Source organism: Papio anubis, chromosome 9, assembly GCF_008728515.1.
Source record: "Papio anubis isolate 15944 chromosome 9, Panubis1.0, whole genome shotgun sequence".
NCBI classification, from domain to species: domain Eukaryota; kingdom Metazoa; phylum Chordata; class Mammalia; order Primates; family Cercopithecidae; genus Papio; species Papio anubis.
This window is the reverse complement of record NC_044984.1, coordinates 99,728,759-99,746,875: the sequence shown is the minus strand read 5'-3', so window position 1 is coordinate 99,746,875 and position 18,117 is coordinate 99,728,759. Positions and strand designations below refer to the sequence as shown.

At 40.6% G+C, this 18,117-nt stretch overlaps 1 protein-coding gene across 3 annotated transcripts in view; it reads right to left on the bottom strand.

The window, feature by feature from the left end:
- Window positions 1-2,987: 2,987 nt before the first annotated feature.
- The window catches only part of C9H12orf75 (chromosome 9 C12orf75 homolog), a 43,120-nt gene continuing 27,990 nt past the window's right edge, over window positions 2,988-18,117 (bottom strand). Inside the window, exons 3-7 of one of the 3 annotated variants that reach the window (XR_635084.3) lie at window positions 8,956-8,991; window positions 8,107-8,186; window positions 7,276-7,313; window positions 5,502-5,604; window positions 3,757-3,866 (exon numbers count right to left, since the gene is read on the bottom strand). Coding sequence is in view for 2 of the 3 variants with exons in the window: in XM_003907080.4 (XP_003907129.2) it covers window positions 7,309-7,313; window positions 8,107-8,186; window positions 8,956-8,991 (121 nt within the window). In the remaining variant the exon portion in view is untranslated. Of the gene's footprint in view, window positions 3,867-5,501; window positions 5,605-7,275; window positions 7,314-8,106; window positions 8,187-8,955; window positions 8,992-18,117 lie in introns of those variants that run through there. The other 2 variants (XM_003907080.4, XM_031650717.1) reach the window with 2 other exon arrangements.

Sequence of the window (18,117 nt, the reverse complement as noted above, 5' to 3'; positions counted from 1 at the left end):
TTCTCTCCCTCTTCAAACTCTTAACAATTCAAAAAACCAGAAAGGCAACTCCCCATTGTATTAACTTAGTGCCTTCTAGCATGTTGCCTCTCTCCCCAGAGCCTAGTCCAGATCACTTACCAACAGGCCAGCATTCTTCAATAGCACCTCAGAAGTCAGCCGCACTTGTCAAAACCAGAGTTTTCCACATTCCAGAGTTCCAAGCAGTTTCTCCAAAACTAAATTACAGCTGTCTTCTTTAACTGAGTCTAGCAATGAGTGCCTTGCAGTTTAGAAGGTTTAACAAAACGTTTTTTATTCAATCTTATTAATCAGAAAATCTCAGAATCTTCATTGTATTTTTCAATAATAATCTTGCAAAGAAACCATATGCTGTTTGAAAAGGCATTAACTCTAAATTTCAGGCATTTTTAAGGCTTTATCCATCTCACTTTTCTTCTGAAATGTTTTAATGTTATTTATTCTTCTCTGAGTTATTCACTCAAGTTTCTTGCAGTACTTAATAAAAATTATAGTCATTAGCTTTAAGATATAGGTTAAGTGGGTGGCAAGTGAGAATCACAAGGTTCTAAATTTAAAGAATGTCTAGTTGAAGGAAAATGCCAAGACTTATCACAATATGGAAATTACTATTCAGTTATGATGAAATGTGATGAAGTTTTAGGAATGTGTTTTAAACAAACTTTTGAATTGGATTTTTATTTTAGAGGCCTGCTTGTTACTAAAAATCAACCAAAGGTGGAGCAGGTGGAGGTCGCGGGGGAGGATGGGGCATGTCAGAACCAACCTGAAAAAGCTCCCAGAGGCCAAAGCTGGAATAATTTGAGCAAAAAAAAATAGCAAGAGTATTGGATTATAACCTAAAGGAGAAAATAAATATCCAAAAGCCCATACTGATGCAAATGAATTACTGAATAAGTAAGTAAATGGGGGGAAAAGGGACAAATGTTCCTTAGAGAAGAATTCCAAATAACACAGGTAGAGGAACGAGGGAAATAGAAAGTCACATTTTTATGCCACACAACAGATGCTGCCAACAAGACCCAAGGATGAACCTGAAAATTAGTGGCCAAAACTCTAAGGAGAAACAGCGTATTTGCAGGGTCTTAAACTATCTTCTCCAAATTACTTATTAATTACCACAGTGCCTTTAAAAGAGCCCAAAAACTCCTTGATACTCTTTTCTCCAGGAGGTGAAGTTTAATTCCCCTGTCCTTGAGTGTGGTCTCAACTTAGTGGTTCACTTATCACTTATAAGGAACAGGGGATGAAAATGGAAAACTAGAGGCCAGGTGCGGTGGCTCACGCCTGTAATCTCAGCACTTTGGGAGGCCAAGGCAGGAGGACTGCTTGAGGCCAGAAGTTCAAGAATAGCCTGGGCAACAGAGAGAAACCCCACCTCTACAAAAAAAAAAAAAAAAATTTAATTAGCTGGGCATGGTGGCATGCACCTCTAGTCCCAGCTACTCAGAAGGCTGAGGTGAGAGGATTGCCTGAGTCAAGGAGTTTGAGGCTGCAGTGAGCTGTGATCGTGCCACTGCACTCCAGCCTGGGCAACACAGCAAGCCCATCTCCAAAATTAAAAAAAAAAAAAAGAAAGAAAAAAACTTGAAACTTTATCAAAGAGAAAGCTGCCAGATATTACCTAGTCAAGTGACGAAGGCTAATAACAGCAGTAATAAGTCATGTTGAGATCATGAGATATAATGATATGATCCAATGAGGGGGCCACTTTACCTCTGTGGTCCTCTTCCCAACAATCTTTGTTCCAGAGACAGGGTCTTGTTCTGTGGCCCAGGATGGAGTGCAGTGGTGCAATCATAGCTCACTGCAGCCTCAAACTCCTGGGCTCATGCAATCCTCCCACCTCAGCCTCCAGAGTAGCTGGGACTGTAGGTGTGTGCCACCACACCTGGCTAATACCTCTTCCTAAAAATCTACAACCCCAGTCCAATCATAAGAGAACAGACAAATTCAAATTAAATGCACTACAAAATATCTAATCAGCAGGCTAAAAAAGTGGCAAGGTCAGGAAAAACAAGGAAAGATGAAGAAAGTACCAGGAAGGGGAGACTAAGGAGACAAATGGAGAATAAGGAGACAGGATGATCAAGTGCAACAGAATGCAATGGAATCTTGGATTTGATCCTGAAACAAACGAAAAGGACATTAGTAGAAAAACTGATGGAATCCAATTAAAGGCTATAGTTTACCATGCTGTACCTATGTTTAATTTCTTCTGACAAAGGTACTGTGGTCATGTAAGATCAGCATTAGAAGTAGCTGGGTTAAGCGCATACAGGAACTCTTCGTATAATCTTTACGTGCTTCTATGAATCTAAGATTATTTCAAAATTAAAAGTTTTTTAAAAGTCAATATGGCCAGGTGCAGTGATCACACCTATAACTCCGGCAATCACCTGAGGTCAGGAGTTCAAGACCAGCCTGGCCAACATGGTGAAACCCTGTGTCTACTAAAAATACAAAAAATTAGCCGGGCGTGGTGGTGCACACCTGTAGTCCCAGCTACTTGGGAGGCTAAGGCAGGAGAATCGCTTGAACCCAGGAGGCAGAGGTTGCAGACAGCTGAGATCACACCATGGCACTCCAGCCTGGGCGACAGAGCAAGCCTCCATCTAAAAAAAAAAAAAAAGTCAATCTATCTGTTATCCCTAATAGGTCAAACTGCTGATATTCCACCTAAATACCATTATGGACTTACAAACATGAGACAGGAATGTGTGTATCAGGATAATTTCTTAGTAATTCTTAGCTTTGATATTTTTTATCAATTTGATAATTTGATGTCCCTGTGGTTGTCATATAGACCAAATATATAAGATAATGTCTTTCTTCCTGTGAAAAACTTGGTTTTTCATAGTAATCTGTTTATACATTATCCTTATATATTTATATAATGTATCTATACATCACAATGCCATGTATGACTTCTAAGTATTCTTTGAAAAATAATTAAGTAATGTAAGTGAAGAGGGATAAAAATGTTTTAATTGTTGAAATACATTGGGAAATTGAGTAATTTACATTGTAGTACTACGCAGATACACAAATCATTATCAAATTAATTTCCAGATATCCCACTAACCATCCATCACCAAGTCCTTCAAAACAGCTAGAGAACTAATAATGAAGAGACACCGTGACATAGAATGAGCAACGCAATGGCTATGAAGTATTTGTAGTTGCACATGCCTTTCATGAAAGAAAATAAAAATGTAATCAAAATGTGCATATGGCATGCAAATTTGAGTTTATTTTTAAATATTGCAATGAAATACACATTGTTCCTAAAAAGGAAATTCTGACATTTAAATGAAATTTGAAAACCAAATAGTAAAAAACAGAAAGAGATAGTTGTAAGAATCCATTTACCAATTTTACAGCTAAAAATTAAAGTGAAGTAGAAATAGCGAAAGATAACAGACAAATATATTATTTTAGGTCATTCATTTATAGTGCCTTATCATCTTAAGTTATAAATAGAATAAGGATTTTGTAATATAAAAACTATCAAAAAGTATCAGTGAAAAGACATGACCTCCATGAAATGTGTTGAGTGGCCACGGTGGAAATGTCAAAATGCAGCAGCCCTGGCTAGGCAACAGCAGCCTCCATGACAGTTTGTTAACCTGTCTTTCGTAGGGGGCCACAGAAAGTTCCATAAAGTGTACTGTTTAACCAATTCCCTTCTATTACCACAACAATATGTACCCAGGGTTTTATGTATACACTTAAGATTTGGGGGAATGCAAGAGGGAAGGGTGACTGTTTAGAATTTCCTTGGAAATGTCTGTGCACATTACAATGTCCCACGGAGCCAAATTCCTTCCAAATTGATGAGCATGCTAAGGAGACAACAGAAGAGGAGAAAAGAGTGAGCAAACGGGTACAACTTAGGTTAAAAAATATATTGGCCTTAAGCCTACAAGTTATTTACTGACTTTCTTTTAAGTAAAGCACCTATTTAATATCCACCCAATATTAATTTAAGACTTATGTGGCCAGTGTAGAGCTAAGCACTGATGATAATTATATAAAGAAGCAAAGTTGGGTAGGAAAAGAGACTTACAAACTTACAATTAAAATACATCTTGATAAGCAATGCCCAAACCTAGCTGTATTATATTAACGTCATCCAAATTAAAAATAGAGACTGTTCGGCCACAATTCCATCCCTTCCCTACTTGGTCCGAACCTCCTGGGAGAGCCTAGCCCTCCACATTACACGGCACTCCCCGACGGGATTCTGATGCAGCCAGGCCACCCACTGTCACCTGAGAAGCATCACTTAAGCCCCTCTGTGCTGGAAGTACTCTGCACATCTAAGTGGGTATAACTTTCATCTGCAGAAGAAACTGCACATGTGCATCCTGACATAAGTAACGTTTTTTTTCTTTTCTTTTTTTTTTTTTTGGAGACGGAGTCTCGCTCTGTCGCCCGGGCTGGAGTCACCCAAGCTCCGCCTCCTGGGTTTACGCCATTCTCCTGCCTCAGCCTCCCAAGTAGCTGGGACTACAGACACCCGCCACCTCGCCCGGCTAGTTTTTTGTATTTTTTAGTACAGATGGGGTTTCACCGTGTTAGCCAGGATGGTCTCGATCTCCTGACCTCGTGATCCGCCCGTCTCGGCCTCCCAAAGTGCTGGGATTACAGGCTTGAGCCACCGTGCCCGGCCATAAGTAACTTTAGGAGATTCTGAAATCATTCCTCAATTTGTTTCAAAATCAACCAAACCAAATCAACTTTGATCACTGAGTGCATTTAGTTCAGAGAGAGTCCACATGTTAGGTAAAAAACAAACAAACAACAACAACAACAAAAGTGTCTCCAATCCTTTCCATGAAACATCTCTTTTCTGAAGTCTTCTCATCGGGGTTTCTGCCCAACAACTAAGGCCTAGAAAGCCATGAGTTCAGACATGTCACAGATAAGGACCACAATGGATGCTTAGCATCTAAGGAAAATGGGCAGCTTATCAACTTAGAAAACTTTTCAGATAATACAAAGGAGGCTACAGAAAGACCAGGATCAAACTAATTGTTTAGAGACAGAGTTAAACACCACATTTCCTCACTCATAAGTGGGAGTTGAACAATGAGAACACACAGGGAGGGGAACATCACACACCTGGGCCTGTTGGGGGTGGGGGACAAGGGGAGGGACAGCATTAGGACAAACAATGCACACAGGGCTTAAAACCTACATGACAGGTTGATAGGTGCAGCAAACCACCATGGTACATGTATACCTATATAACAAGCCTGCACGTTTAGCACATGTATCCCAGAACTTGAAGTAAAATAAAAATAAAAAATAAGTAAATAAATAAAATGTAAAGGTAATAGAAAAAAAAAAGAAAGAGTTCAAGAACGGGGAAAATTGAGATAAGAGAGGGGTGGCAATAAAATACTATATATTTACAGCCATGAACAGGAAGAAATGTTTTAGCTAGCTACCTAAAGTGATATGAGCTTGCTCACCAGGATTACTGCTGAAGTGTTACCGGCGAACTTCAGATCCACCCACAAAGGTGAGCAATCATCGTGTCTAACACTCCCATGAGAAAACTGTGGTTGAGACAAGCTGAGGGAAGTTAAGGGACTCATCTTAGGTCTGTGTTGGTAGCAGAGCTGCCCAGTCTCCTGATAGCTATCTAGGCAGCACCTCTTTCCTCTCTATTCCCTTGCTTTTTGAAATACATTCTGTTTCCAGGAGGGTAAACAGCAGTATATTCTTGGTTTCGACTTACCTTTTCTATTTGATACAAATAATAAAAGTACTTCTGCATAGGAGAAAACTAGCAGGGAACTCAGAAATCTATATGGAGGGCTAGAACTATGTTAAAAATACTAGAAATAGAAACTCTCCAGTGACTTCCCAAAAAGAAACCGAACACCCTGTGTTAATGGGTACGAGGGGATAAACCTCCATAATGTTGCCTTGATGAGAAAATCTTCAAAGATGTAGCTACCCAAAGATTGTTCTAAGTTCTTGTCAGGAAGAAACGGGTTACAGTTTCTATGTCTCCTTTCTCTAACAGGAAAGCTTGTTTGTCTCTACCTGTGAAATTAGTCTGTAATCCCACCCCATCCCAAATAGCAAATCTAGTACTGGCCCTGGGCGAGAAGTTGGTTCAGTATCAAATCAGTCTTGCTTTTGGTCTGCCAATGGTTAGACTTTGGTTATTAAAAAAAATTAATAGTATGGTGGTGATGACAATGATGATAGCAGATGCTACCATTTATTTCATATTTAATCCGATCAACAACTCTTCAGCTTAAGCATTGGCTCCATTTTTCAGATAACAAAACTGAGGTCATAAAGGGGAAGGAACTTGCCCAGTTAGTCAATGAGAGCCTGAATTCAAAACCAAGGCTGCCTGACTTCCAGAAGAGAATGGGCTATCTCAGGAGATAGGACATTCCTAATCACTGCAGGCTTCAAGAGGTTGCGTGTCATTCAGCAAGAGTGAAATACAGTGGGGAGCCCAGCGTGGAATGTGTTGTTGGACCCTTGTTGGATCCAGTGAACGAAGATTCTTTGTCTGTATGGAAATGCTGCTCCACATCTTTTTGAGAGTGGTATGCAGGGCAGTTAATAAATGAAAGCTATTTTTCTCTTGTCCTTATTCTTGTTTGTCTTATTATAATTCCAACTCCTAGCTCTTCGTCGTCTCCATATTGAATGTGTTTTGTAAAACCAATCTGTTAACTTATACTCTGATTCTTACTATTCCTTCCTGCATAATTACATCCCTGTTCAGTTAGATTAGAATCAATATTAAGTGTTTGGGACTTAATTGATCGATTGCCCATCTCTACTGGAGTTTTGGTACTGACACATCTCCTCTCTGTGTATTAACCACTGGCTAATACCACTTAAAATCGATTCTAATCTAATTCCCAGTTCTAGCCTCTCTGGTCTCTCCCTGCCATTTCTCAAGTCCTAGGCCCTCAAAGATTTTTGCAGTGAAGAAGGGTGAGATCTCAACGTTTTAGGTAGACACTTAGCTTGCTCGTACTAAATAAATTAAGTTTCATTTTTAACAAAATGAAATGGAAAAAAAGTAGATGAAAGAAAATTGATCTGATTATTCACCTCTTTGCAATAAAACACACTCAATTCTATAGGATGAAACCCCTTCTTTAAATTGTGAAGTTCAGTTCAGGATTTCTTAGATAGAGCAAATAATATCTACAGTCCATTCATCAACAAGTCTAAATATATAGAATTATTTAGAAAAATACACACTACCTCTTGATTCTTGAGTCATGATGTTATTTTCTTCTAATCTTAAAGAGAAAATTAAGAAAAGTTGAATGTTCAGATTATAAATAACATATTCTAATTTTTTATAGAACTGTAAACAGTAATGACATATAAGTATTTGCTAGTCTAAATCACAAAGTATGGGAAGAACAATGAGGAACAAATATAGTATGTTAAAAATAATGTAATATAGCCTTGAGTATAAAGCGAACATATTAATAGTCATTTAAAACTATACATCAGACAATACCTTGTACAGTGGTTTTGTAAATCAGCATTGTTTACCATGAGCCTCACTTAAAAACTGCCTTGAGCAAGAAGCTATCAATCAATCAAAAGGTGCCTATCAGTCAAAAGGACTTCATTGGCCCCATAATTGCTAACTATTAAAACTCAGAAAATGGAGCCTCATTTCATTTAATTATGCAATAGGCAATTACTTTTCCTTTAAACAGTAGATTGCTTATCAGTCAGTCATCTTATATTACAGAAATTTACCTTTCTGTTCTATGAAAACGCCATAAACTTACATAAATATTAGCTTTCATTTTCACACTGATCATCACTAAAATTAACAAGAAATTAAAAATATGGAGCATAACCACAAATAAAAGCTAAATTATGCTCTGGAATTCTTCTTACCATGTGGGTAGCCATTTCAACCAATGACTGCAATGAACAGACAGTACTTATACATGGTTCACTATAGCCAATACATAGATTGAGTCAAGCAAGCCGAAATACAAATTTCATGCTTTTTCATAAAACACAAAAATAAATAAGAACGGAAAATCAGTAGCACATGATTTCACTTACTTTTCCGGACTGTCTTTGTTTGACTGGACACCATATTGACAGCTTCAGATGGTAGGCCAACATATACTCCTCCATAGTTTCTTGATAAAAAGAAATCAAACCAATTTAAATGGTACTATCTATTTACAGTAAGCAACAGAAGCATGGAGTACTCCAAACAAATACATAATTATTAAAATAGCTCATGGTTTTTCAAAAGTAGAATCTAGAATATTATGGCCCTTGGGAATATAATTGGTTTCCTAGGTTAAAAAGAAGCTATTTAAAAAAAAAAGAAAGATGTATTGCGTTAGAATTTTTAGATATTTTACTTGTAATGAGAAAGAAGAAAAGAATTTGGGATGTTACAATTTAGTATAGTATTAAATATTATACAGTGACATGTTACAGTTAACATTTATCAAGAATTCAGAGTGGTCAACGTGGTATGACAATAGGCATTATGGACACACAAAGATATCTTACTAATAGGGAGATATAAAATGAGGGCAGAGAGAGCAAGAGAGAAATGAGGGTGGAGTGCAGTTAATCAGAGAAGTAGCAGGACAGGGAAGGCTGAGAGAATGAAGGGAAGCCGTCCAGTTAGGGAGAAGAGCACACCCAAACGTCGTAGGATGAAAATTAGCACATGCCACATGCATAGAACAAAAAACCAAGTTTGCTTGGAAGGAGGAAAGATGATGAATCCTGGGCAAGTTCTTTTTCAGACCATATGCCCCTACCTGTATTCTCTGTGCCAATAGTTTTCCTGGAGGAATCTGTGTTATTGGGAATGTGCTACAGTGTGTTAAATCCATGAGGTATGGCCAAAACCATTCAAACTAAAGCCAGCTGCAACACCAAACATACCTCCTCTTGTCATCTTCTGTTATGGATTCTTCTGTTCTAAAAGGTCAGAAACATTTGCTATGAGACAGTTGGTTACATAGTCGGGGACTTCATTTCTGGTTATGAGAAAAAGGGACTACTGAGTTAAAGTCAATTTTATTCCAAGTGTTTCCATCAGACTTAAGCAGAGGAGCAAAACTATCCATCAAGTGTTTCTGTGACAATATTCTGCCTTCACCTCAATCGTTCATACATTAAAACTTGGTAATTTCCTACAAACCAAAATGTGTGAATACAGCAAATGCCAAAATGCACAACTGCCAAATGAAATGGAAAACTGAGGGCAGCTGAAATTGGAAAGAAGCCTGAGTTATCGTCGTGTGTGTACCACCCACTCCCTGTGTGACAGACAGGCTGTGGGCGAGCTGCCAGCCTGTGTCTCATTTGTAAAATAAGCTGGTTGACCAGATGACCCCTCAGGTCTCTTCCAGACCTAATACATGATTTTAGATCTCTTCTGACACTTCAGTGGCACAACTATAGGCACTGAAAGATTTCTTCAGTGCAAAAAGAGTTAATGCCTATTTGATTTATTTTTATCTAAAAACATGAGCCATTTCATACATGATATACTGCAAAGACAGGAAAAATGTTTAAAAGGACACATTTAGAGGGGATCACTACTTTAAAATGCACAGATTCTCTCCTTGCATTAAGATGAATGCAGGCCAGGTGTGGTGGCTCATGCCTGTAATCCCAGCACTTCGGGAGGCCGATACGGGTGGATCACTTGAGGTCAGGAGTTCGAGACCAGCTTGGCCAACATGGTGAAACCCCGTCACTACTAAAAATACAAAAATTAGCCACGCATGGTGATGTCTGTAGTCCCAGCTACTCAGGAGGCTGAGGCACAGGAATCTTTGAACCCGGGAGGCGGAGGTTGCAGTGAGCAGAGATCACGCCATTACACTCCAGCTTGGGTAACAGAGGGATACCTGGTCTCAAAAAAAAAAAAAAGAAAAGAAAAAAGAAAAAAAAAAAGGAGTCCATATTCTACCAGAATTCCTTGGCATATTTCTAAGAGAATCAGGACACTTTCCTTGAAGCACTAGTTGGAACACATAAGTTGCTTTTCTGAAAGAAAAAAAATTCAACAAGATTCCAATGTATCTGGCTGAATTCAAATTGTAATGTTAAGGGGCTTCAGTTGAGAAAAAAGCAGACTGCAAACATCTAAACATCGTTGACTCTTCTGATTCAGAGACTGTCTTAACTCTGATTTTACCCACTTAAAAGTTGTGATATTTCAAATGTGACTATACATGTGCATGAGATTTTTGCTTTATTGGAACAGCAAGTCCAATTCTATAAAGAAGGAAAGTGCAGATTTAACAATTATCTGGTGAACGCTGGCCGTGAACAGCTAATACTGCAAGAGAGTACAAAATCCATCTTGAGACCAAATTCACCCAAACTGAGCATATAACCTAAATGCACCACATGGTTATCAGCTTCATCCACCTCTTGTTCATGCTGGATCGTTTTTTAATTCGAAAGTGTCAAAGTTGTACTAATGGTGTTATGCTTATTGATGTGGTATAAGAAAGTGTTGTTCACTACTTTTAACTAAAATGGATTTATAATCCTTTAGTATAGATAATGGAGAAATGATGAGGACAAACTCGTTCAAGATAAGTTCTGATAAGAACTGTTAACTTTGGTCCTGAGTGATTAACTTTCTCATGAGATCACATGAACCTGTGTGTAACTGGTCGTTTATGCCACACATTTCCTGCCACAACTATTCTTTTCACATCCATTTACAAATTTGTTTATTTTAATTCTTTCCCCTTTTGCTTAACTGTGCTTAAGGATATATTCAAGGTTTTAAAATATATTTTCACTTTCCCAAATGTAGGAAAATAGTCATTTACTTTCTCCTGTGAAATTATTCAATATCTTAAAACTCAATCTGTGTTCTCCGTTATAAAATTAATCAACAACCTTACACGTATAACTGGCAGGAAAGGATAATGTAGTTGCCATATTTATTTGACAATAACTTAAGCTTCAGATATAGTGCCAAATTTTAAAAAATACCACCTATAAAGCCTTATAAGATATCCACTCTTTTTTTATTTTTATTTTTTTGAGATGGAGTCTTGCTCTGTCGCCAGGCTGGAGTGCAGTGGTGCAATCTTGGCTCACTGCAACCTCTGACTCCCTGGTTCAAGCGATTTTCCTCCCTCAGCCTCCCAAGTAGCTGGAATTCCAGGCACGTGCCACCACACCCAGCTAATTTTTGTATTTTTAGTAGAGACAGGGTTTCACCATGTTGGCCAGGCTGGTCTTGAACTCTTGACCTCGTGATCTGTGCACCTTGGCCTCCCAAAGTGCTGGGATTACCAGCATGAGCCACCGCGCCCGGCCAGACGTCTACTCGTTTAAACCTTCCACTGAGTTGTAAAGCCTGCCTTTGCATACACACTTCCATGTATAAGACTGTCACTTCATCCATTCCTTCCACAAACAGTTATTCTACAACACTAGGACTAGAGACCAGGACTCCATGGGTACAATGATGTCATTCATGAGTCCCTCCTGTGTGTCAGGCACAGTGCAGGGCACTGCACGTGCATCCATGCTATTCCTCACAACAGCTCTGAGAGCCTGGGCCTGAGGAACCAGGTACAGAAAGCCATGTAATTCATAAACATACAAGACTAGCAAGTATGACCAACATCCATACCCCATCCACCTGGCACCAAAGCCATGCTCCATATTCTGATTCACCACTCTCCTTCTCAGGTAGAAAGATGGAAAAGTCAAAAACACTTCCTGTGAAAGACGAACATAGTGGCTTCTCCTAAAGTGGGCAATTCACCTCCATACTGCTTTTGCAAAAGCTTTGACCATCACTCCATCTCTCAACCTGATTGTGTAACTATACTTGGCACTTTGCTAATTCTATTATATTAGTTCATTTAATCCTCATACAATCTTGCAAGGCCAGTACTGCTCACATTTTAAAAATGAAAAACTGAGTAGCATGATCGAAGTTACGAAGCTAAGTCATAGAGCCAGAATTCAAACCCAGATTTGTGTGATCCTAATTCCTGCTTCATGCACTGTGGGCCCATGCTAATTTGCATTAGAGAAACATGTACCTTCCTGTAGCTGGAGCTCTCCAATTTGTATCATCCCACTCAAGAGAAGTCGGAAATGAGATGGTAGAAGACTCCTAGCCTGTTTCATCAGCATGAGAAGCAACCTCTGACAGCTGCCAGGGACCATCAATCTTTGCAGATCTTGTCAAATTGCCACATAAGTCATTTGTATGCAGGTACAAAGGTTGTTCTGATGAGCAGTTACATTAGAATCTATTCAACTGGACAACCAGGTCCAGACTAAGGTTAAATCAGAAAGTGGTGGTTGGTCTAAACCAACTCTTCTTGTGGAAGGATAGGTCCAAGCCATTGTGTTGAGCTGCCTGGAGAGAGAACCAAATGCTGTCCAGCCAGTGTTCAAGGGGACACGGGCATTCTACCTGCTGGGGTAGCGTGGTCCTGCCCCAACTGCACAAGCTTTAGCGTAAGGAAAAAAATGGGTCAATACACAGCAACAAAGACGCCGGGTAAAAGGAAAGCCCGGACATGTTAAGCCAAACTCCTGACAGGCCAATGCAATTGCCTCAGGTTATTAGGCTTTTAGGCTCCATAGTCTAAAAAGTCTAAAAAGCACACCTTCTGGTGCGGGGGACTCATTTCAATAAAGGTCATTTCTTGGTAAGAGAAGTGGACATTATCCTCTGGCCGTTCAAAACTGGGATGCTAAATTTATTTTATCACTCAACACTTTTATGAGAAACTTAAAGTCTTTGGGATTTGAATCCTTGTTCTCAAGTTCTCAAGTTTTGAATAATGCCCTGGCTATCCAAACATAGGGGGTGCCCCATATGGAAACCATTTTAAGGAATCAACATACATTTTTCCCCCCACAAAACTCCTTATTTTGAAAGATTTTACCTGCCTTAATAATTTCAGCCTGGGCAACATGGCAAGACCTCGTCTCTACTAAGAACACAGAAAATAAAATAAAATTAGCCAGGTGTGGTGGTATGCACCTGTGGTCCCAGCTATAGGAGGTGGCGGTGGAAGGATCACAAGAGCCTCCCTCTTGTGAGTGAAAAAGGTACATTGATTTCTTAAAATGATCTACAGGGCAGGCGCAGTGGCTCACACCTTTAATCCCAGCACTTTGGGAGGCTGAGGCGGGCGGATCACCTGAGGTCAGGAGTTCGAGACCAGCCTGGCCAACATGGTGAAACCCCGTCTCTACCAAAAATACAAAAATTAATTGGGCATGGTGACGTGTGCCTGTAATTTTAGCTACTCGGGAGGCTGAGGCAGGAGAATCACTTGAACCTGGGAGCCAGAGGTTGCAGTGAGCCTAGATCGCGCCATTGCACTCCAGGCTGGGCGATAGAGATTCAGTCTCAAAAAAATAAATAAATAAATAAAAGATCTATCTAAGATGAGGCAGCCCAGATGTTCACCTGAGCATGGGAGACAGTGGTTGCAGTGAGCTGAGATCATGCTACTGCACTCCAGCCCGGGTGAAAGAACAAGGCCCCATCTCAAAAAATAGTAATTATAATAATTCACTTCTCAATATTTTCTTAGACACTTAAGTGCCAAAAGGAGCTTCTGATGGGCATGGGATAACTGAGGTGCCCACAGGTAGCTTATGTCATTCAAATCAAAGGCAAATACATTTTACATTTACAGGTACACATCACTGTAGGCACATGTAGATTTCTGTTAGGTTTCAGAAGTTATAAAAATAGTGTAATCCCAGCACTTTGGGAGGCCGAGACGGGCGGATCACGAGGTCAGGAGATCGAGACCATCCTGGCGAACACGGTGAAACCCCGTCTCTACTAAAAAATACAAAAAAACTAGCCGGGCGAGGTGGCGGGCGCCTGTAGTCCCAGCTACTCCGGAGGCTGAGGCAGGAGAATGGCGGGAACCCGGGAGGCGGAGCTTGCAGTGAGTTGAGATCGGGCCACAGCACTCCAGCCTGGGTGACAGAGTAAGACTCCGTCTCAAAAAAAAAAAAAAAAAAAAAAAAATAGTGTCTGCTCCTTCCTCAGCTCTGAGGATCCAGAATGTCTTGCTGGAAATGGTCACGCTCAGGCCAGAACATCCATAGCCACGTAAGCTCCTGGATGAGCCACTCCGTTCTTTACCAAGGATGCGATTATTTTCTTTTCTGGTCACTAAGTTGACCAGAAACTCCAGTTGTAGGGCAGTAACCACTGCATGGTCTACAGCTGTGATTGCTGATGGACTGCAAAATTTGTCCCCCAAACCAGAGAAAGAAATGGGGAGGGAGAGCAGAACACAAAGCCACACCCTCCCCAGCCTTGTGAAAACAGCAGCCACGGATAGGGCCCAGAAGGGCCTCAGAAGGAGGCAGCAAGGCCCTAGTCTCTGCAGTCAGTCCTAATGCAGATCAGTAAGAGCAAGGAATGAGATGACTTCACCCTCTAGAATCTTCCCTCAGAGAGCAGGGCCTGGAGATTGAATTATTCTGTGCTGGAGGAGATAAGCAAAGTGAAGATGAGGCCAGTCCACGGTGGCTGAAACTAGAAAAGAGGTCAAGCTGTGCTGCTGCACTCGATCACACTCTTTGGGAGTTAATTGGTCCAAATATCTCTACAAACTCAGTTTAAACATAATCTTTCTCCCTCAGAAAAGGAGCAAGGGGACAAACAGCAACCAGGATAACTCGCTCATGGTATGATCGTAATTTTTTTTTTTTTTTTTTTCTGGAGAAGGAGTCTAGCTCTGTTGCCCCGACAGGAGTGCAGTGGCGCGATCTTAGCTCATGGCAACCTCTGCCTCCCAGGTTCAAGTGATTCTCCTACCTCAGCCTCCCAAGTACCTGGGACTATTGGCACACACCACCACGCCCGACTGATTTTTGTATTTTTAGTAGAGATGGGGTCTCACCATGTTGGCCAGGCTGGTCTTGAACTCCTCACCCCAAGAGATCCACCCGCCTTGGCCTCCCAAAGTGCTGAGATTACAGGTGTGAGCCACTGCGCCCAGCCAATAGTAATCCACTTATAAATACTAGCCTCCTGGGGTGGACGGCATAATTCAGGAAGCAATGCCCAGACACCCACAAGCCAACGCACCAAAAACTGGAAAATGGGAGAGAAGCAACTTGGGGACAACAAGAATACCCCTTAACTTACTATAAATGGGGAAGAAACCTTGAAAATAAGGCTTATACCAGGAGAACCAAAATGCAGAGTTAGAGGAGATAAGGGATCAGGTGTCATAAACCAAATCACCTAAAAACAAAAAGTAAAAGGTGAATTCTACCAGTTTCCCTCCCACTTCTTCTGACCTGGCCCCAAGAATTGAGGCTTCTCAGGACTTCTCCAATTTCACAACCATGGAGTCAAACGTTGGTGCCAATGCAGGGGAAGAGAAACTAGCCCAAAGTACCAAGGGATCAAGGGTAATCTGGAAACAAGCACATGGCACATCAAGACAAATACTGCTCTTGCTAGGGGACCTGTGCTAGACATTAAGTCCATTAGAGAAGTGAAAGGGGAAGGAAGACCCAAGGGAAGGGACTGGAACCAAGGGCTGGGGTTTGGTCGAAACAACATCTGCTTTACATCTGTGCTCAGAGCCAATCTTAGAAGGAAGACTGACTTCTGGAGTCCAAAGAGTGCTGGAGGAAGCCAGTACTAAAGGATTTACATTAATTTTACTGAGCAGTGATTCCATGTTCTAGTTACACACGAGCCACTACTCTGAAGAATAAACTTGCATAGTAAGCTCGTTTTTCCAGGGTAAGCATGACTGAAAACATATTAGTAAATTGCTTTCTCTGGTATCAAGACAATGTTGTTTCTCATCATCTGTATCATTTGAAAAATTTGTGGAAAGCAATGCAACATTTGAAAAAACGTAAGAGTGAAATATTTTTTAATCATAACCTCAAATACCATCTTATCAGGAAAACCCTGTATTTATTTATTTTTTATTATTGTTTTGTTCTTTTCTGAGACAGGGTCTTGCTCTGTAGCCTAGGCTGGATAGCAGTGGCACAATCACAGCTCACTGCAGCCTCAACCTCTCAGGCTCAAGCAATGCTCCCACCTCAGCCTCCCTAGTAGCTGGGACCACGGGCGCACACCCCGCACCTGGCTAACGTATATTTTCTTGTACTATGTTGCCTACACTGGTCTCGAACTCCTCAGCTCAAGTGATTCTCCCACCTTAGCCTCCTGAGTGGCCGGGACTACAAGCACGCGCCACCACGCCTAGCTATAAGACCTTTTAAACCACGAGAACGTTCCCTAAGAACCATAGAACCATGTATTCACCAATTTGGACCAGGTTTAATAAATTCACTGAGCCCAGCACAGTGGCTTACGTCTGTAATCTCAGCACTTCAGGCAGCCGAGGCAGACAGATATCTTGAGCCCAGGAGTTCAAGATCAGCTGGGGCAAAAAAGGGAGACCCTGTCTCTTCAAAAAATACAAAATAAAGTAGCCAGGCATGCTGGCTTGCACCTGTAGTCCCAGCTACTCAGGAGGCTGAAATGGGAAGACTGCCTGAGCCCGGGAGGTTGAAGTTACAGTGAGTCATGATCGCACCACTGCACTCCAGCCTGGGCAACAGAGCAAGTCTCAGTCTCTCTCTCTCTCTCTCTCTCTCTCTCTCTCTCTCTCCTTCTCTCTCTCTCTCTCTCTCTCTCACACACACACACACACACACACACACACACAGAAAATACATTGGGCATTCAATTAAAATCAGGTCTTTTGTTAGCAAAAAATGTAGCTTCTTTTATCAAAGAACAGGTGATCAAGGAGAAAGAATGAGTCGAGGATCAAGCCACCAGTTGAGTATCATAATTATCTCCTAGCCTAAGGTCATACACTTACAGGGCTCTGACTCAGACTTTCACTCATAGCGTTAATAAAATTGTTTGCAGAAACAAGTGTTATTCAAGGTGGACCCCGTAACTCATATTCTCCCCACTTTCAATGTCTTTTGGGATTGTTGAAAAGATAAATCCTCAGTTTATGGTTTAAACACGACTCACTCTTGTATAGTAAGATACTGTTTAGTCATATGTACCTTACCAAAGTTGGCTTGACATTTGGCATGCAAGAAAAAGAAAGAAGAAAAGAAATAAAAGCAACTGACCAAAGGCAACCACTGCAACTCAGATTACAGATGGATAGCTTCGGGTTTCCTCTGTCTGACAGTTTCTATTAATTCCACTTCTAGCTCACTTACTGTGAACTTGCTAAAACCAGCCCAGTGCTCTTCTTACCCTTCTCAGGGTGAATAGCAGTGCTGATCCAGATTCTCTGGGTAGTTATGCACCCTTCTGTTTTACACTAAGGTCACAGACTTTTTCTGAACGAACCAGACACTGAATGTCTCTCTAATGATAAATAAGCTCCACCTTCCTGCAGGCCGGGGTTCTGGAAGGTGGGCTGCCTCCAAAACGACTGTGTTTCTGTGGCTGCTCTTTGGGGTGGGTGGGCTTTCACCTACCTGGCCTTTTTTTTTAATTAATGTATTTTTTGCATGCCTATTTAAACCAAATATGTGTATGGAACACCCAAACCTTACAATCATTTTACATTACTATGATTTATCTTATCAATAACTATCACTTTCATTACGGGAAACCTTATCCAAAGTTAATATATAAAATAGGAATCTCTATCTTTTTCTTAGTAATATGTGGCAGTCAAAATTTTTCATCATTATATTTACATAGTTTCTGGGTTGTATAAAACAGCTATCCTAAGTGACCTAAAGATTTTAACAGTGAAATAATGGACCCATGTCATGATCAAGGACAAATACAGATGACAAATATTAGGTAGCAGCCAGCCACTCGAAACAGCATCTCCCGAGTCATCCTTGCTACAACTTGCCTGAAAATTCAGAAAGTTCTTACTTCCCTTAGGCTTCTGGAATTAACAAAGTCATGTGGCAAAGAAATGATTTATTTTTTACTTACTCATCAAGAAAAATGTTCTAAATATGTAGCTATTCTTATTAGAGCTGATCTAAAAAGCAAAAAGCAAAAAATAAAAGGCCTGTAGTCTTTTCTTTTTCCATATTTGCAGTGTC